Below are 20,750 nucleotides of genomic sequence, written 5' to 3'. Positions count from 1 at the left end.
GTAGTTAGGGATTACTGCCCATCACCGTGACCTTTGCACAGTGGTTTTGAGTAGTTAATGACAGAGTTGATGTTTCTTCCATTGGTGCGTTTTCTTACCCAAAAAATCCTTTGCGGTCAAACCAGATAAGCATATATTCTGGCTCCGGCTACTGTTTTTCCCTGTGTACATTTTCAGGATGGGCCCTGCCCACTTCATCCGTGGGGTTAAGGTTTAGAGTCTCTGGCTGCTCCTCTGTTGTTTTGGGGTGTGGCCCCAGGCCACTTCAGTGCGGGTCAAGCAGAGTTCTGCCTTGGCGTGAGCACTGTCTCTGGAAACTGCCACCGCCGGTCTTCCACGAGCCGGTCAGCTCTCTCGCCCACCTCTGAGCCTCCCTGGCAGGTGAACCATGAAAGAGGAGCCAGAAAGAGGGGCCGAGGGAAGCCCCTGCCACGAAGGAGGCCCGTTTCCCTCAGAAAGTCATCTTCCAGTTTTTCTCTTTCCTGCCTTGAAATTTGTTTTACTCTTTCCTGCGTCCTTGTTAAGGCCAGCACCTTTTAGCACTGAGCTCATGGAAGGAAGTGGGGTGTTAGGCAGGCTGTGCCTTTTTCTTAGCCCACACAGGAGGTGTACGATGGTAGGACTTATGTGTTAGGGAAATGTCACCAGGGCATTGTTTTGATCCTCTTTTCAGTAATCAAGTAATTAATGTGTGTTTCCATAGTGGACGCTGTTTTCCTTTTGTGAAGATTCAGTATTTTAACCTTTAAAACCATTCATTTTTCCTCATAAACTTTGCTCCAAAATATCAAATGTCTTGGCTTCCACTTCCCACAAGAAGATTTATCAGTTCTCTTTGTATAGAAATGATCAGTCACTCAGTTTGAAATTGAGCTGGTATTCTCTTGAATACTTTAAATGTGATCCATGGGATGGTGAAATCAAGTGTTCTTTTTCTTTTAAAAAATTTAGCTAATGCTCTTCATGCCACCAACAACCTGCAAATTATTCCAGACTTCAGCCTCAAGGATTCCCGAGACCAAACTGTGCTGGGCCTGGCATTATGGACTGGTAAGGTGGTGCCAGAGGCTGCAGACAGACATACGCCAGACAGTGAGCGCTAGGGGAAGGGAGGTGGAAGGGTTGGAGCTAATCATTTGTTGTAGGACAGCCTTTCTGTTTGGGTTCAGCCCGTAATATCCAGTGGAGAACTGCTGGCTTTGCAAAGTTGAGAGGGTGTTTGTTGTAGTAAGAGGTTGATGAAGTGGGAGAAGCTGAGCCCACGTTAATCAGGGCTTGTCTGTTTCCCAGGCATGCACACGATCGCAGCCCAGCTGCTGGGCTCCGGGGCTTGCATCAACGACACCATGTCAGACGGGCAGACCTTGCTGCACATGGCCATGCAGCGGCAGGACAGCAAGAGCGCGCTCTTTCTGCTGGAGCACCAGGCGGACATAAACATCAGGTGGGCTGGAACAGCACTCCGCCACAGCACCAGGTCACATTTAGTTGAGATGGTTCATAGCCTTGCTTGTAGAAAAGAGTTTTGTTCCTTGTTAAAGGGAGAGAAACACTGACTCTGAAAAAGTACCGATACAGTGTTGTAATTAAATGTAATCATAGACTCAGAAGGAGAATTGTGTGCTTTGCTCTTATTTGAACCTTTCGAGACCAGGGCACAATATTGCACAAATCTCATTAAAAAGGACAGTCCAAAATCAATTATTTAAGTAGGAATTTCAGTTATAATGAAGAACATTCCAACAGACGAGCTATCAAAAGGCTTGAGGGGCGAAAATACACAGTTAAATTTTTATTATTTTTGTTTTTTCAAAGGAATTTTATCTTTATCTCCAATGTCAACTGACCCAGAATGACTGAGTGGGTGAAAGTGTTTTGTCAAGTGGGTAGTTGGGGTGATATTTTATTCAGATGCTGTTGAAAGCAGCTGTATGCCTGTAAGATTTCAGCATGCTGGGATGTTTGGCAGTTATCTTCTCTGTGCAATAGGATAGCCTGGCTTTATTTTTTAAAAAGACAGGAGGGACAGATGCTATTGACAGGTTAACTTTCTCTGAAAGAATATTAATGAATGTGGGTGAAGTGTGTTTAAGGGATACAGTGGACTCTGGCCTCTAGGATGCCCAGAAGGGCACCCTTTATCATTTGGCCCCAGATACAAACATTGGTTTTGGTGTCCATGTCCCAGCAGGACTCAGGATGGGGAGACAGCTCTTCAGCTGGCCATCAGAAATCAGCTTCCCCTTGTCGTGGATGCCATATGCACCCGAGGAGCTGACATGTCTGTGCCAGATGAGAAGGGGAACCCCCCACTGTGGCTTGCGCTGGCAAATGATCTGGAGGACATCGCATCCACTCTGGTGAGACAAGCTCAACTTCAGCTCCGTTTACACATGGGGTATTCTGTGTCAGAGATGGATTTGGGGCCTCCGTAGCAATCATAAGGAGCATGAGATCTACCAGGTAACAGCTTGGGTCAAGGACAAGCAGTCAAAAGTCATGTTAAAGCAGCTTGCGGTTCAACGTAGCCTTGGCCAACACCTTTTCGTAGGGTGTCTTTATCAAGAAAACTACCAAAGAAGCAAGAGAGCTGAGGCATTTCCTCAGGGGTCTGCTCCGGTGGTGGCTTCACTGGCTGTGGGATGTCCTCACTGTCACCACAGTGATAAGTTCTCAAATCTCAGGTTTGTCCCCCTTATTCAGAAGACAGGCTCCAAAAGTGGAGGTAGCCCCAGAAGCTCATTTAGTTTTCTGAAGGGCCTGAAATGTGACATAAAGGCATTTTAAACCTGGGGGTTTTACCCAACTGTTCTTGAGATTACCTGCTGTTTACAGGTGTGTGTTACTGGGGGCTCATGAGTGTGTGTATGCAGGCATTTGTGTGTGTTTTCTGTCCCTTCTAGGACACAGCTCTAGAGGGCACTAATCAAACACATCTTCCTTTTATTACTCAAATCCCTCCCCCAGGACCTAGTGCAAAAACTTGCACTGAGCAGATTTTAATCAGTGTTTGTAAAACTAATGAATGGTACAGATTAAACTAAATATCAGTTAACGATCTACTGTATCTCGCCTGAAAACTGGGTCTAATGATGTGCGTAGGGCTCACAGATGGTAATAAACGTGTTTACCTTTGCTTGGCAGTGCTTGTGAGTGACCTGTGTTTTCCTGCAGGTCAGACATGGCTGTGACTCCACGTGCTGGGGCCCAGGACCTAGTGGGTGCCTTCAGACACTGCTGCACAGAGCCATTGATGGAAACAACGAGTCTATCGCCTGCTTTCTTATTCGCAGGTCTGAGAGGCCTGAGTATCCCTTCAGATCTTATTCGGCTTATTGCACACTGGCTCTTTTCTCATTTACTCCAACTATAGTCTTGGCCTGCCTGTAGCTAGCTTGACCTTTGTAATGAAGGCTAGAGAGGGTCATTGTTCTTTCTGTCAGATCCAGTCAGCCAGGGAGAGGGGCTTATGTGTCCAGATCAAAGAATCTAAAAGCTAAGCCAGCTTCCTGCTTTGGGAGCCGTATAGGTCCCTGTAGTCACATCAGACCAGTTCACACAGTGAGACCAGGAGGCTGGGGTGGAGGAGACCGAATGGCCTCTGCAGGACTCCACCAAGATGCCTGAGTCATGCCAGCCTCCACGGCCTCAGAGTGCAGGAGGTGTGGGAGGTGAGGTTATTCAGGAGAGCTTTAGAGCAGTAATTCTCACACTTTAAATGCATGCAGGTCGCTTGGGGGAGTTTTTAAGAGTTCTGATACCCAGGTTGCCCCCAGGAGCAATTGCCAAAGAATCTATGGGAGCAGGGGAATTCCCTAGCAGTCCAGTGGTTAGTCTGCGCTTCCAGTGCAGGGGCCTAGGTTCCATCCCTCGTCGGGGAACTAAGATCCTGCAAGACACCTGGCATGGCCAAAAAGAAGAAAATCTATGGGAGCAGGACACACACACCAGTATTCGAGGCCAAGGACCAAGGACTGCAGTCCCTGGTGGTGGCAGCCTTTCTGTTGGGTTGGATAAGGCTTTACACCTGTTAGCATGCCTTCAGGCTCGGTGGAAGCATGCCTTTTACTTCCCCTTCCTTTCAGTGGCTGCGATGTGAATAGTCCCAGACAACCTGGTGCTAATGGAGAAGGAGAGGAAGAGGCCAGAGATGGGCAGACCCCCTTGCATTTGGCAGCCTCCTGGGGGCTGGAAGAGACGATACAGTGTCTTCTGGAGTTTGGTGCCAATGTAAATGCACAGGTAAGGAGAGTGTCTCTTTTCCAGGGAGATGGATGGTAACCCCAGAATCAGGGAAATCTCCTCTTATGGCCAGGGACCTTGCAGAGTCTCTGGTCTCGGGCCTCTGCTTTTCCATGAATGGGCCTAAGGGACGGACACACACGAAGTGGCTGTCTCTTGGGTCATGTAGCCTGTCTAGTAAGTAGTTTTAATGATTTCAGGTTAAGACTTTTCTTCTCTTTGCCTTTGTCCTTTCTACAAAGTGAGGAAGATTCGTTCAATCAACTTTTCTTTGCCTCCTGTCCACATTAGTTACAGATTTCCATTGAGAATTTGTTCCTATCCCAAGCTGAGTACTGTGTTTAGGAAAATGTTCCAGTAACTCAATAGGGCATCCCTGAGTTACGTTCCTTGATGCTTTTCAACGTTCTAGCCTGTAAAGATTTGTGTGCAGCGGACTTCCCTGGCAGTCCAGTGGTTAAGGTTCTTCTAATACAGGGGACGGGTTCGATCCCTCGTTGGGGAACTAAGATCCCACGTGCCGCACGGTGCGGCCAAAAACAGAAAAGATTTATCTGGCCCTGCAGCCAGATAAGTAGTGGTTTAACTTAGAGGTGAGGGTGACTGCAGCTTTTTTTTATATATAAATTTATTTATTTTATTTATTTATATTTGGCTGCGTTAGGTCTTCGTTGCTGCATGTAGGCTTTCTCTAGTTGTGGCGAGCGGGGTCTACTCTTCGTTGCGGTGCGCAGGCTTCTCATTGCAATGGCTTCTCTTGTTGCGGGGCATGGGCTCTAGGTGTGTGGGCTTCAGTAGTTGTGGCTCGCGGGCTCTAGAGCACAGGCTCAGTAGTTGTAGCACACGGGCTTAGCTGCTCCGTGGCATGTGGGATCTTCCCGGACCAGGGCTTGAACCTCTGTGCCCTGCATTGGCAGGTGGATTCCCAACCACTTCACCACCAGGAAAGCCCATATCGCAGCTTTTCTAAACCAAGTGTGTTTGTGCCCCTGGTCACTGGAGCGTGGAGGTAATGGGGAGTGGCTGTCAGTCATCTCTGTGTTTGGCCTCTTGAAAAGCTGATTTCAAATACAGAGTGGCAGTATTGATTCTCAGAACTGAATTCTGTTTACAGGTTATTCCCCTTCATATTTTTCCTGGGTTTTATCTTTGCTTGGACATTGAAGTCTGTGCCTTGTCCCCACAGGATGCAGAAGGAAGAACGCCTGTCCATGTGGCCATCAGCAACCAACACGGCGTCATCATTCAGCTGCTGATTTCCCACCCTGACATCCACCTGAATGTCCGAGACAGGCAGGGCCTGACCCCCTTTGCCTGTGCCATGACCTACAAGAACAACAAGGCGGCCGAGGCCATCCTGAAACGAGAGTCCGGGGCTGCTGAGCAGGTGAGTGACCGGCACCCAACATTCTCCACGGCGCCCCAAGCACTAAACACATGTCACCAACTAAACAGGGCTCTTCTCGTTAAAGACATTTGTACTCCCCTTTCTTAAATTTTGGCCATTCAGATGTCCTGTCAGTGCTGGATGGAATGTGCCTGCTCTGCCCTGCATGCCAGCCACCTGCTGGTGCCATGTGTAGAAGGGAGCTGGCGGAGGCTGGGCCCAGTGACAGGAATTCTGTGCTTGTACGACTGAGGGCATTCTTTGCTTTTGCTGGGTGGTTTACTTGCCCTAGTAATGAATGTCTTAAAAGGGTTAAATTGAACTTGAGCTTTTGGTGTCATGTTGGGTTTTAGAGGAGCTGTCAGCATTCAGCTTAGCAGGCTCAGTTGTCCTTGTTCTGGATGGTGAGCTGTTGACCTGCAACATCAGACTGGGCGGGAAAGGGCAGAGGCAACTGATTTAAGGCAGGAGCTGGGATGGGTTTGTGAAGTCAGTTCTCAGACACTTGAATCTCCATCCAGCACTTTATTTGTCTATTTACGCCAAGATTTATGAGTAGCCATTTATGAAGGTAAATTGGAAACTTGGGACCTGAACAAAAGTACTAACATGGGTGGAGACTTTTGCTTTGTATTTCAGGCTTCCGTACGTCCCTTTTCTTCAGCATTTGCCTCAGTGTGACTGATGGAGTAGGTGTTGACCTCACCCTTGCTCACATGGGGTAAAATGTTCATGAATGGAGATAGTCATTTCACATTTCCTCCCCATCTAGCATGAAACCAGTACTGTTGATCAAAGTCCTTTGCAGATATGTTGCTGTGTGTGTGTGTGTGTGTGTGTGTGTGTGTGTGTGTGTGTGTGTGTGTGTGTGTGAGAGAGAGAGAGAGAGAGAGAGAGAGAGAGAGAGAGAGAGAGAGAGACGGAATGTGGTATGTGTGTAGCATGTGTGTCTCCCTCACTTCCTCCTGAGCCCTCACACTGATATGGCAGCTCTGGTAGCTGTAGTGTCTTGTGTGGTTTGATGTGAGTGAGCTTCTGTCTGCTTTACATCAGTGGTGCAAAGTCTGTGACATACTGTTGGCGGCCTCCCCAACATGTATTATTATCCTGTAGCTCAGTGAAAGAGGAGACTTTCTGGAAATTTCTGAAGGTTTGTTTGGCTGCTCAAGGGTCAGGCTGGCATTGCAGCTGTGGTTTTTAGAATTCTGGGTGCTTGTTTTAGCCAAAGCAGGAAACCCCCAAAGCCGATGTCCACCATTGCCTTTCCCCATGCATCCCAGTATTCTGGTGCTTTCCTTTCCCTGTCCTTCAGGTTGTCTCTTTCTTGGCCTTCCAACTCCACTCCTGCTGCGGGAGGATGCCGGGCAGCTTGGGTTAGCTTCCTTTTTCTGACCACACACATGTGGTCACACACATAAATACACAGTGTGGGTCTATGGTGGGGTGTGGGGCATGGGGTGTAGTGCGACATTTAGTGTTGGTTCTTGGGAGGGAGCTTCTGGAACTGAGGGAAGACTACACCGTGGCCTCTCCAGTGGTCAGTGCAGCTTGCAGGTGCTCAGGAGGCCCTCTTGCAGGGGGAGCCCACTAATATTTTGGTTCCCACTTGTTGCCTTAGGTGGATAACAAGGGCCGGAATTTTCTTCACGTGGCAGTTCAGAACTCTGATATCGAAAGTGTGCTGTTCCTGATCAGTGTCCAGGCTAACGTGAATTCCAGAGTCCAGGATGCTTCCAAGTTGACCCCTTTGCACCTTTCTGTCCAAGCAGGCTCAGAGATTATTGTCCGCAATTTGGTAAGTGTCGCTGAAACATTATCGCATGAAACGTGTGGACAAAGCATGTTGTAGAGTGTGTGCGGACTCTCATCACAGGTGTTTTGCCAGGTATTGTGAAAGGCCAGCAGGAATTTGGGGAGGTAGCCGGTACACTAAGGAAAGCGGGTTTGTCTGTGGGCAGCGTGTCCTGAGTGCCCAGTGGGCAGGCAGATGCTGGAGTGAGGCCACGAGGGAAGGTGGTGTGTGGCTGGCGGCGGCAGGGTGGGAGCATCAAGGGAAGGGAGGTCACTTCCGTTGTTTGCCGGCTCTGTGTCAGGCACTCAGCTGGTGCTTTCCAGCGAGCGCGCGCACTCTCCCTCTCCCTCCCCTCCCTCCCTCCCCCCTCCCCCCACTCTCTTTTTTTCATGAGTTTTTAAATCTTTTTGGGGGCTATAATTGACAAACAACATTAAGTTAGCTTCAGGTATACAACATTGATTCGGTATTTGTATATTTTGCAAAATGATCAACACGAGTCTTGTTAACATCTGTCACCATATGTAGTTAAAACAAATTTTTTTACTGTGATGAGGATTTTTAAATTTACTCTCTTAACAACTCTCAAATATACACTACAGTTTATTCACTGTAGTCACCATGCTGTGCATCACACCCCCATGACTTACTTATTTTGTAACTGGAAGTTTGTGCCTTTTGACCCCCTTTACCCATTTTGCCCAGCCCTCACCCCTGCCTTTGGCAACCACTAGTCTATTCTCTGAATCTGTGAGCTTGGGGGTTTTTTTTGTTGTCTGTTTTATAAACTCCGCATGTGAGGTCATACGGTATTTGTCTTTCTCTTTCTGACTTATTTCACTTAGCATAATGCTCTCAAGGTCCAGCCATGTTGCTGCAAAAGATTCCATTCCTTTTTACGGCTGAATAGTATTCATTGTATATACATAACACAGCTCTTTATCCATCCCTCCGTCACAGATACTTAGGTTGCTTCCATATCTTGGCTGCTGAAAATAATGCTGCAGTTAAACATGGGTGCATATATCTTTTTGAATTAGTGGGGGGTTTTTTTGGAAAAATACCCAGAAGTGGAATTATTAGATCATATGGTAGATGTATTTTGAATTTTTTGAGGAACCTTCATACTTTTTTCCTTAGTGGCTGCACCAATTTACATTCCCACCAGCAATGCACGAGGCTTCCCTTTTCTCCACATCCTTGCCAGCACTTGTTACTGATAATAACCATTCTAACAGGTGTGAGGTGATATCTCATGGGCTTTTAAAAAATATTTATTTATTATTTATTTATTTGTTTGTTTGTTTTGGCTGCATTGGGTCTTAGTTGTGGCATGTGGGATCTTCCTTGTGGCATGTGGGATCTTTTTTTTTTTGGTTGCAGCATGTGGACTTCTTAGTTGGAACATGCACGCGGGATCTAGTTCCCAGACCAGGGATCGAACCCGGGCCCCCTGCATTGGGAGCTCGGAGTCTTACCCCCTGGACCACCAGGGAAGTCCCTCTCGTAGTGGTTTTGCTATACATTTCCCTGATGATTAGTAACGTTGAGCATCTTTTCATGTACCTGTTGGCCATCTGTATGTCTTCTGTGGAAAAATATGTATTCAGATCCTTTGCCCATTTTTAACTGGATTGTTTTTCCTTTGCTGTGCAGAAGCATTTTGGTTTGTAGTCCCAGTTTTTTATTTTTGCTTTTGTTGCATTTGCTTTTGGTGTCAGATCTAAAAAACTATCAGTACTGATGTCAGAGAGCTTACTGCATCTTAATTCTCAAAACTACTCAGAGGGATGTAGGAAATGTTTTACATTTTACAAAGGAGAAAATTTAATCTCAAAGAATTTTCTTCCCTCAAGAATATCAGTGGACTTCCCCAGTGGCACAGTGGTCAAGAATCTGCCTGCCAATGCAGGGAGACATGGGTTCGATCCCTGGTCCGGGAAGATCCCACATGCCGCTGAGCAACTAAGCCCGTGTGCCACAACTACTGAGCCTGTGCTCTAGAGCCTGCGAGCCACAACTACTGAAGCCCGCGTGCTACAATTACTGAAGCCCGTGCGCCTAGAGCCCATGCTCCACAACAAGAGAAGCCACTGCAATGAGAAGCCCCCGCTCGCCACAACTAGAGAAAGCCCACAAGCAGCAATGAATGAATGAATGAATTGATAGATAGATAAGAAAGAAAGAAAGAAAGAAAGAAAGGAGGGAGGAAGGAAGGAAGGAAAAGAAGGAAGGAAGGAAAATCAACTAGTTAGTAGTATAGCTGGGATTTTGGCCATTTCTGTTTGACCCCAAAGCCTGTCTTTTCCAGGACAACTTAATGCCACCCAGGCAGGGGAAGGGTCTGAGCAAAGATGTGGAGACTGGAAAGTGCATGTGGTGTTTCAAGTGTCAAAGTTTGGTTGAAATTTGAGCAGAGAGTAGAAGGAGATGTGGTTGGAGAGGCAGGTAGAAACCAGGTCATGGGGTCTCATATTTCAAACCAAGAACTGTGAGCAGCCTTCATCCTTTCAGTAGAGTGTTTGAGCTGAGAGCGTGGTCCAGAGCCAAGACCAGGGCTCCACGTCACCTGGCTGGCTTACAGAGCCGGCACTTGCAGCTGCCTCCCATCGGAACTGACCGCTGGAGCCCTTGACCCGCCTTTGGTGCCCTGCCATTTTTGTTTTTGAAGAGTTCTTTTTAGGAAAATCTTTATGACTTGACATGTGTTGGAGCTGAGAGAGCATCTGCCTTGGGGGTGGGGTGTGAGGGGGTGGGGGCAGTGTCAGCAGAGAAGAGGCCTAGGGGAGGCAGCCGCAGGGAAGGATGGACTGGTGAGTGATGAGGAGGTGGGTCTGACAGACGCCAGGTGCAGACTGGATGTGGGGAGCAGCGAAGGAGGCAGAGGTGAATAGGGAGTTGCGCCCCGTGTGTGTCAGTCTGCCTGCCACCCTGGGAACCTAGGCGTTTTGAGGGTCAGGGCCCCTTCCTCAAGGTCGTGCCTCTGTCTTACTAAGGCTTGATCTTGCAGGTGATAGGAGTCCCTAGAAACAGCTGATCTTCCAAACAGTGGCCACGTAGTCCTTTGTCTATGAATCGGTATAGCTTAATGTTGGAACCTGTTCACACGGAAACAGTGCCTTTCTCCAAACCTCTCCCCCTGCCCTCAGTTAACCAGCCTTGGGGTTAGCAATGACCCTAGCACAGCACTCATGACCATGAATACCCCTCTATGACATGTCCTATTTGGACCTATGAGTGATTTGACCAGGCACCCAGAGGTCTGGGGGGCTGGGACTTGGAAGTCAAGGTCAGAACCAGAGAAGCTGATCACTGCCTAGATTTTCCCAGAGGCAGAGTGCCTGCACACACAGACAAAGGAACCAAGGGTGGCTGCAGACCTCAGGAGAGGCAAACTGGGCTTTGACTGCAAAGTAGAGGTTCTGTTCTGTTAACAGCAGCTGTCTTTGAAACTTCGTTAGGAAGTGGATAATGAATGAACTTCAGATACTAAATGAATATATAAGACACTATTTAAAGGACCTTCCTGCCTTTGATTCTTTAATTCTTTGTGTTGCTTTCTTTCTTTAAAAAAAATAATTTAAAAAAGTACATTTTTATTATAGATTTATTTATATCCCTTAAAGCATGTAAGGATATAAAGCAGTAAGTAACTCCCTTTCACTCCTGACTCTTCCCTGAGTTTGGCGTGTATGCTTTTAAACACCTTCACAGTTTGTGTATGTTTGTGTGTGTGTATACAGTTCTCTATCTCTGTCTCACCAAATGGAATCACACTATCTTCCTGTCTTCTAACGTGCCTTTTTAAATTAAAATTTTATTTATTTATTTATTTTTAATTTTTTTGCTGTATGCGGGCCTCTCACTGTTGTGGCCTCTCTCGTTGAGGATCACAGGCTCCGGACGTGCAGGCTCAGCGGCCATGGCTCACGGGCCCAGCTGCTCTGCGGCATGTGGGATCTTCCTAGACCGGGGCATGAACCCGTGCCCCCTGCATCGGCAGGCGGACTCTTAACCACTGTGCCACCAGGGAAGCCCTATTTTTTTATTTTTTGTTTTTTTGATAGGTAAGTAGTGGATTTATTTAGAGAGAAACACACTCCACAGACAGAGTGTGGGCCATCTCAGAAAGCAAGAGAGGCCTAACTTGCCTTTTTTTTAGACTTACTATAGCATAGATATCCTTTCATGTTAAACCATAAATTTTTAACATCTTAGTGGCTACCAGTTCTGTTGTTTGTATATATTATAATTTCTATAACTGAATCTTTTCTGCAGTCTGGTTTTACTGTTACATGCAGTGGACATCCTTTATAGTGCACTGCAGTCCTGTGTAGTTTAATATACTGAAGTCTTAGAATTTCTGTGTCCTAGGGAATGGCTTTTTAAACATTTTGATAATTGCCAGTTTGCCTTTGGGATAGGTTTTGCTGGCCTGTGCCGCCCCAGGAGTTTGCTCCCAGCTTTGCCAGCAGGGCAGACTCTGTGGATGCCAGAAGATAGGCAGGCTTTGGTCCCTTACACAGGACCTTGGTTGGTTGTGGTAGAACGGCTGACCATGTAATCAACTTCAACAGCTTCTTGCAGGAGCCAAAGTGAATGAATTAACCAAGCACCGCCAGACCGCCCTCCATCTTGCTGCCCAGCAGGACCTGCCCACCATTTGCTCAGTCCTCTTGGAGAATGGAGTGGACTTTGCTGCTGTGGATGAGAATGGAAATAATGGTAACTTCCAGTCATTCCCCGTGTGCAGTGCTGAGTGCCTCGAGCAGTCCCTCCCTTCTAGGGTTGGAGGGGCACTGCCCCCTTGGGTCTGCTCCCCATCCCGGAGGTTGGCTCTTACAGGGGCAGTGCTGTGACAGGAAATGCTCTGAGCCAGGCATGCACCCTGCTCCTGACCAGGGCCTGAGCAGCCTCCTGATGTGAGTGGTAACCCTAGAAGCCTAAATGGCTTTTTGTGAAACCATTGAATCTCATCTTTGAATAATGGCAGAGGCAGAAAGTGAATCTTAGGAGGTTGCATTTAAGACTCATTCTTGGGGATGGTGAAGCGTGGAAAGGATGGTTCTGTGAGTGGACGGTGGCTGCTCTGGCCGAGTCCCATTTAGAGGGAGGTTTGTGAGGGTGAGGAAGAGTCGAGATTTTCTCTCTGTGCTTCTGGGCTTGCACTGTAAGAGGATTTCCTCCCCAGCTCTTCATCTCGCTGTCATGCATGGCCGGCTCAACAACATCCGGGTCCTCCTGACAGAGTGCACCGTGGATGCTGAAGCCTTTAATCTACGGTGAGTGTGTGTGGTTCAGAGCAGAGGCCAGAGCTCCACATCCCCTGGCCTGCCCCTCCGAGCTGGTGGTCACGGGCACCTTGTATTAGCCCCAGGGGCATGCTGCAGAACTGTCCACTAGGGTCCTTGACCAGCCTTTAGTACCCCAGAATTTTTCTTTCTGAAAATAACTTTTTAGGAAAACTTTTATGATTATTGTGTCCTTTAGATTTATCCAGCATCACAGAGTTCTGAAAATCCCATTTCTCTTGTGCATGATGGCTGTGGCAGATATATCCCTAACTATTCCAACTTGTTTTATCAGAGGCCAGTCGCCACTGCACATTTTGGGACAATATGGCAAGGAGAACGCAGCAGCCATCTTTGATCTCTTCTTAGAGTGCATGCCTGAGTATCCTCTGGATAAACCAGATGCAGAAGGAAACACAGGTATGTAATAAGGTTTTTGTCTGTCCTGTCTCACTGGTGTTCCTTGCTTCTTAGAAAAATAAGAGCCCATGCCGAAAAACAAGGCACCCATGCCGTTACTTAAGGACATTCAGCCCAGTGGGCTGGGCTCTGTGAGAACCTGTCACAGATTCCTGACTTGGAATTTGGCAGTGTCTGATTTTAGGCATAAGCACATCTGAAGTGGGTCTAGTGGGTCAAAGCCATATCCGTGTCCAGACAGGCCTGCCCACCTGTTTTTACTGCCCTCATCTACCTCGTATCCAGTCAACTAGATCCCTACCCAAGCTTCCAAATCCCAAGAGAGAGAGGAAATATAGCCACCTCACAGGTGCTTCAGAAGGAAGAAATGTGCTACAGTGCGTATTTATGTGTTTTGAAAAAGTGGCATGTTATATACAGATGAGGGCTGATGTCTAATTGAGGGGTTTAATAAACAGGCCTCTGTCATGGTAGTGCTCCAGCCACCCACAATCACTATGTTAATTTGTGTAGCTTTCATAGTGTTTTTGATGGACTTTTGCATTCATTTTCTTGTTGAATACTCGCAACAACCTTATAAGGTAAGCAGTGCGTATAGTGTGTCCCCATTTTTCAAGTAAGGAAACAAAGACGAATCCCAAATCTCTTTCTTCCTAGCCCAGGGCTCTCTGAGCTCTTTGCTGCTGCTGTATTCCCATTCATTCGCCATCATGCCAGACAGAACCTCATGGCCTTTGGCAGCAATGCAGTCACCAAAGGGTGTCCCAAACCTTAGCATGGGACCAAATATTTTGTCATCAGTTCTTGGCCTTGGGAAGAGTTCTTGGCCTTGATTCATGAACATGTTTTTTAAGCCAGCAGTGGTGAGCCTGAGCTTCAGAGGAGTCAGCCCTGGGAGTGAGCTGCTGGACCCAGAGCCTACTCCAGTGAGCACCATTGTCCAAGAGCAGGTGAACAGGCAGGCAGGCAGGTGCTTCATGCCCAAGTAGGGAGGGCCAGCAGGATGGCCTGGCCAGAGCCTGGGTGCCCACCAGGCCTGCACCTGCACAGGAGAGAGGCTCCACAGGGTAGAAGAACTTTCTAGAGCAGGTTTACCGCACTAATCTATTGTTTTCTCCACGTGTACACACCTCACGAGTCTTCAGAGTTAGTTACATTGTGTGAAAAGAGCTTTGTCCCCCACCCCCCAGTGTTTTATGCCAGAGGAAGGCAGCTGAAACAATGGTATATTTTCCCTCCAGTGTGTGAACCCTCCTCAGTTCTCTTGTGGCCAGAACTCTGCATGGGCAGGCGTGTGTCTCTGGACCCCCTGGCTCGTGGCCGGGTCCTTGGCTGCAAGATGCTGCGGATCCTCTGTGGAGCTGTCATGAGAGCCCCAGGGCCCTTGCGTGTCAGTGGGGACTTTGCCATCACATGTCCTGCCAGGGTTCTGTCCTGCCCTTGGCTGTGGGAAGTAGCCCTGCTTGTGGTTTTGTTTCCCAGTGCTGCTCTTGGCATACATGAAAGGGAATGCCAACTTGTGCCGTGCCATCGTCCGCTCAGGTGCTCGCCTGGGGGTGAACAACAACCAAGGGGTCAACATCTTCAACTACCAGGTTGCCACCAAGCAGCTGCTGTTTAGACTCTTAGGTGAGTGGCCCACTTTCTGCTCTTCCAGTGCAAGCACAGTGACAGCGTTGATTATCTGGATGTATTGGTGACCTTGAAATCTCATAATGACTTGCTTCACGATCTGAACCAGCAGTTTTCCAGGCACTATATGGTTTAGGACTTTGTGAATGCCACGAAGGGCCTTTGAGCAGGGTGGGAGGGTCACTTTTGGAAGTCTGGTTTACAGGGTGTCCCGCTTTGGGGCTCCTGTCGGTTTCCTGCGTCCCTGGATCCCACCAGAAACCTATCAGCTCCAGGCATTCCCCCTTCCCACGGCTCCCGACTGCGTGTCTGCACACCCTTTGTCCTTCAGCCGATGCCGCTTCTCTGCGTCCTTCAGAATGGCCTTCTGGTTCAGCCCCCCTGACTCTTCCTCCTCTGTGTTCCTTTTGTGGCGAGGAGAGCTTCACGCTTGATGGTGTCACATTGCAAGTCTTTACTTGTCCCCGTCGAGGTGGAGGAAGACGCAGAAGTGCCTCCAGTGCCACTGTGCTGTCACCACCCACAGTGCAGGTGGAACGGGGTTCTCAGCCCCATGGTACGTGCAGAGAAACGAGCTCAGACATACGTAGTAGCTGTGTGATCTTGACGTAGGCGACGTGCCCAAGGTCACAAAGCTGGTTTGTAGCAGAGCCAGCGCCGAAGCTCGGTGTTTCTATATCTAGTCTACTGTCTGCTGTGCTCTTGGTCGACCTTTTAGGAGCTCAGATCAGGAGCCCACACCATCTGCAGTGCTGGCATGTGGAAGGTGCTTGGTGACGGCTGATTCCTCCCCGTGAGCTCAGTCTCCTGTGCGTGGGGCACTCAAAGCAGTGCCGGCAAGTGGTTAGAGAAATACTAGTGGTTGCTGCTGTCGCCGACACTGGTAACTTGCAACCTAAATGCCCCACAGCTTCCACAGACTCAAAACTGAACTCCTCTGCTGCTCTGCTGCTCTCTGGTGTCTCTTCCCTGCCAGTGGTCCCACCGCAGACTCAGTCACTCTGTCCAGAAACCTGGGAATCACCTTCGTCTCCTTCCTGCTCCCTGCCTCCCTCTCACCCCCGACTTCTGTTCAGTCACCAGACCTGACGGATTCTGCCCCCTTCATGTCTCTTGTCTGGTCCCTCCATCCCTGTTCCCCTTACCGTTGGGCCCCTGCCAGTCTTTCCAGCTGTTGGTCTGCCCTCTCCCTGCCATACCATCCCTGACTGCATGTGTTTCCCCCACAGACACTGTGCTGTTTCACTGCCTTAAGGCCGTTTCCTTCTACCCCAGTCTGCCTGGCAGATGCTGGTTCTCCATATTTCCCTGTGTGACACTTTTCCTGACCTAATTAGAATATAGACAGACCTCGGTCAGTTCCCGACCACCACAATAAAGTGAATGTTGCAATAAACTAAGTCACACAAATTTTTTTGGTTTCCCAGCGCATATAAAAGTTCTGTTTACATTGTACTGTAGTCTATTGCGTATGCAATGGCACTGTCTAAAAAACAATGTATATACCTCAATTGAAAAATACTTCATTGTTAAAAAATGCCAAAATAATTAAAATAGTAACATCAGAGATCACTGATCACAGATCATCATAACAAATACAATAATAACGAAAAAGTTTGAAATTTTTGAGAATTACCAAAGTGTGACAGAGACATGAAGTAAGAAAATGCTGTTGGAAAAATGGCACCGCTAGACTTGCTGAATGCAGGGTTGCCACAAACCTTCAATTTGTAAAAAGCACGATATCTGCAAAGCGCAATAAAAGGAAGCGTGCCTATATGTTGCTTTCTTATCCTTCACGTCCCTCTACGACGTGTTGCTTTATTTACTGGGCCATTTCCCTGCTACTTCTGAGCCCCAGGTCTGGCTGGGCACAGTCGGTATCTGACAGGAACTAGTCTTGTGCTGTGTTGCAGATATGCTGTCCAAGGAGCCTCCGTGGTGTGACGGCTCCAATTGCTATGAGTGCACTGCCAAGTTTGGAGTCACAACTCGCAAACATCACTGGTAAGACTCCCCCCACCCCACCCCCACCAATCACTTGCCAGAGGAATAAGGGGATTTCTGCTATACCATTGCTGCTGCCTTTTCCCATGGTAAACTATGAACTTGCCAGGGCCCTGTACTCTCCTGGGCAAAACTTGACCACGTGGAGCAATGAGGTGATGGGACCCTGCACACTTCTAGTGATGTACGGAGGCCAGCGGGCACTCAGACGGATGGCTTTGCTGCTGAATGCTGGGGTTCACAGTGCTAGGTGGCCTGCCAGGCCTCCTGTCATCTTAGCCAGGCTTCCTGCTTGCAGTGAAGCTGAGTTGATCGCTGCGCTCCCAGGACGTGTGCTTCCCAGCCTGAGCACAGGCCACCCTCCTGAGAACTGAGGAGCTGCTCCCATTACAGGGAGACGCTTCTCTGGCTCTTGCTGAGCCTTTCTTGAGCTTTAAAGAAAGAGGCTTCTCCAGGATCACTTTAACTTAATTATTGGCTAGAATTTTGTTTTCATGGACTATAGATTATACATGCGTTGGTATGATTTGGCTGGCGAGGGGCAGAGCTGGCCTCAGAGTGCCAGGCGTGGGCTTGCTTGTCCGATGGGGCACTGCCGTGCTGTGCTCGCGTGCCGGCGGCAGTCTGCTCTCGAGAACCCCTCTCACACTTCCTTTCTTTGCTTCCCACAGTCGTCACTGCGGACGTCTTCTTTGCCATAAATGCTCGACCAAGGAGATTCCTATTATAAAGTTTGATCTGAACAAGCCTGTGCGAGTTTGCAACATTTGCTTTGATGTACTGACTTTGGGTGGGGTCTCTTAGTGAGCCCCCGGGAAGGTCCAGGCCACATCCTCGGTTGCCTCCCCAGCAGCTGCTCTGCTCACCAGCCTGACCCCCCCCCAACCCCCCCACTCCCCAGAGCAGGAGCTGGCAGTTGTCTTCTTGCGGCAATAGACTGGAACAATTAAGGACCATGGTGTGATAGATCCCATCTCAAATGATTCTGTATGATTGTCAGTTTATCAGACTGTGATCAAGGTCACTAGATGTCTCACTAATTGGACCAGGTCTTTTAGCCTATAAGTGGTAAATGTGATAGGAATTAGACCCCATTCTGCTAGCAATGTACAAGGATGCTTCGAAAACCATTTTCCCTTCCAGTAGCTTAGTGTCCATCTCAGAGCATTCATGAAGTCTTCCTGACTGGGCGGACTTCCTAGGCAGAGCCTAACTGTAGGAAGCTGGCATCTGGCTGCACGACAAGAGCTGGCTTTACTCTAGGGTAAGTGGCTGTGGACTTTTCTGCACAGTGTTTTCATAAAGGTAATAGGATCCTCTTGCCCTGAAATCTCGCTCTCTCTCTCTCTCTCTTTTTTTTTTTTTTTTTTTTTTGGGAAAAGCTAAGCTGTATTTTTAGTGAACTACCCCTTTAAAAAAGGTGAAATCTTTCTAAGCAGGGTTCAAAGATGAGAGCTGAAAAATTGTGGCCTTAACAACTGAAAGCTTTACCAGTATTCATGCTACTCGGGTGTCAGGATTGCAGTGTGGCAGCTTGACACCTCCTAGCAGCCGTCTTGTTCTCTCATCTTGCTGTGTCCTGTCTATGGAGTCCTCAGTCACCTGCCACTAGGCAGTGGTGGAGAAAATGCACTTTTATTGTGCTGCACTTTTTATATAGCTGCATTATTGGTGATTCCAATTTAAAAATCCATATTCAAAAGTACCCTCACACGTCCGTGCATCAGCGATTCTCATGATCGGCTTTGACTGGACCTCAGCTCACACTAAGTCTTAAAGGGAAAACTCCTGCGGAGTGTCATTTGGAGCAGGAGAGTGACATGGGCCAAGTGAGGGGAAGGGGAATCTCCAGCCTCAGGCTGGCAGGTCCCATCCCCTTGACATGAGTGCTTCTTGCTGAAACCTTTGCAGTTATGTTGTGAGTGCTTCCGTCCCAGGTCCCTGGTCCCAGGTCCTTGCCCCATAAAAGCCAGCAGCCAAAGGCCCTGGCCAAGCGTATGTGACCCCATCTTGGAAGGCTCGCTCGTGTGCTGAATGAGGCCCCCAGAGCCTACCAGGCCTTAGTCGCTGCTAGTACATGCATTAATCCTAAAGTGTTAAACTTCTTTTCTTTTGAAGGTTTGGCCAGTTTTTTTTTAAATGCACATTTAAAGAGAAAGTTCTACCACTGCTTTAAAAACAAAACAAAACTCTGAGATGAACAATATGTGTTGTACAGCTATACTCAGAGATTAACAATCTCAATCATACATACTGTTTTTTTCAGACATTTAACCACTACATTTTTTTGTATTAATGAAGTATGGATATATGTGTAAAAGGGACTAAATATTTTTTTGCAGCAGCCTGTTGTTTTGTTTGGATAGTGGTATGTCCTCCGTGTTGCTGTAGATTTATACATCCTACTGCCTAAATATGTGTGTAAAATGAGCTGATAAACCAGAGTGCTACTTTTTTTTTTTTACATTTCTGTGGATTTATAAGATATATATGCTGTCTATATTAATATGAGCTTGTGCACAATGTTTCAAAGAAAAAATTAATTAGAAGAGTTCCCCTGTCCCCCAAAGTCTGTGACATATTTCAGATAGAATTTTTATAGGAAAACAGCTAGTCTTGGCAAACACCTGACCACGTGAAGCATGTGGTCAGTTTCCATTTTCTGTTGCCTGAACAGGGCCTGAGGAAGTAGGCCTTAGTTAGGTGGCTTGATTCTTTAATTGGAAAGTAAGATAATTATGCTTCAGATATGAATTGAGGTCGTCGGTACTTTTATACCTGTTCTTTTAACGTTCATGGTAGAGAGAGGAGGACGGGAATTCAATCAGGGATGAGGTTGATTGTCCTGCCCCTGCCCTACTATATCAATTTCAATAACACTCTAATTTCACTTAAAAATCTTAAAATCATGTTTGAAATTGTTGAGTCAAGCTTCTTTTTCTTCACAGAGTCCAGGGATAGCAATGGTACTTAGCTGCCACAAGTTGGGGGAACATTTTGTGAGTTCTGCATTGGCTTCAGGTAGATCTTGTAGATCTAGAAAAAGCACCTTTCCACAGTCTTAGGCTCTCCCTGCCGTGCCGATGCTTACGGGGCTGTGTCTCAGGTTCCCTGAGTGGTGGCTGACCTGGGGGGACTTGACATGCTCCCAGTCCCCTTTGTGCTCTCCAAGCCGTCAAACTTGACTCTAGAACTGCCTGGCTGTTCTTGTTACATTTTAGTCCATAGCTTACATACTAATAGAAAAAGCTCAATTTTATTCATTCAGAAAGTTGCCAACTGTGAATGAGTAGAGCAGGAAGAATAAACTTTATTGAAATATAATTTGCTGAATCAGTCAACATTGTTACGCTAAATTAGCTTTTTAACTGCCTCATGCTCATCACCAGATTTATGATACAGTGTGTTCTTAACAGTCCTTTCTTTTTTTTTTTTTTTAAAGATGAAGGTACAAACCATGTGCTATATATATAAATGGAATGGCTAAAACTAACTTGCTATGATCCTCGAACACAGGAATTTCCCACAAACTTAAGTGCCTACACTTAGGACTTCTTAATTTTCAGTTATCTTTTTAGTGGTGTCTCACTGAATGATGTATTAGAATATGTGTTCCGTTTGGAGTTTGTTGCCTGTGCATTGTCAACCCCAGTTACCAACTTAGTCGAGGCTGGATTAGGTTGTTCAGTTCACCTGCCATATTCTCTCCAGGAGTGGGGTCCACATGACCACTAGTCCTCTACCTCAGAGCCCTGAGTTATGTGTGACCGCCCTGTTTAGCTCTCCTCTCTCCTCTCCCTGAATGGGGTCCCTGCGTGGAACTCAGCGTGCTTGTGGGTTCCCACCACTCCCGGTTCACGTCTCCCACTTGTTGTATTGAACGGTATTGTGCTAATCTTATCTGTAGGCATGAAGTGGAGGAAGAGCCTTGGGACAGGGGAAAACCTTGATCTCCATCTAGGTTTCTTTTTAATCTGGA

The 20,750-nt window shown here is 47.5% G+C and overlaps 1 protein-coding gene across 1 annotated transcript in view; it reads left to right on the top strand.

Annotated features, from left to right (window-relative positions):
- The window catches only part of ANKFY1 (ankyrin repeat and FYVE domain containing 1), a 75,048-nt gene extending 54,842 nt beyond the window's left edge, over positions 1–20,206 (top strand). The window contains exons 13-25 of the mRNA XM_081219637.1: positions 952–1,050; positions 1,291–1,444; positions 2,192–2,360; positions 3,175–3,293; positions 4,086–4,242; positions 5,429–5,629; positions 7,248–7,424; positions 11,999–12,146; positions 12,613–12,703; positions 13,008–13,132; positions 14,615–14,761; positions 16,681–16,771; positions 17,443–20,206. Of these exons, the coding sequence (XP_081075763.1) occupies positions 952–1,050; positions 1,291–1,444; positions 2,192–2,360; positions 3,175–3,293; positions 4,086–4,242; positions 5,429–5,629; positions 7,248–7,424; positions 11,999–12,146; positions 12,613–12,703; positions 13,008–13,132; positions 14,615–14,761; positions 16,681–16,771; positions 17,443–17,575 (1,811 nt within the window). The 3' untranslated portion in view covers positions 17,576–20,206. The remainder of the gene's footprint in view (positions 1–951; positions 1,051–1,290; positions 1,445–2,191; positions 2,361–3,174; positions 3,294–4,085; positions 4,243–5,428; positions 5,630–7,247; positions 7,425–11,998; positions 12,147–12,612; positions 12,704–13,007; positions 13,133–14,614; positions 14,762–16,680; positions 16,772–17,442) is intronic.
- Positions 20,207–20,750: the final 544 nt, after the last annotated feature.

This window comes from Mesoplodon bidens, assembly GCF_964165515.1.
Source record: "Mesoplodon bidens genome assembly, chromosome: 19".
NCBI classification, from domain to species: Eukaryota; Metazoa; Chordata; class Mammalia; order Artiodactyla; family Ziphiidae; genus Mesoplodon; species Mesoplodon bidens.
This window is presented reverse-complemented; position numbering and strand designations above follow the sequence as displayed.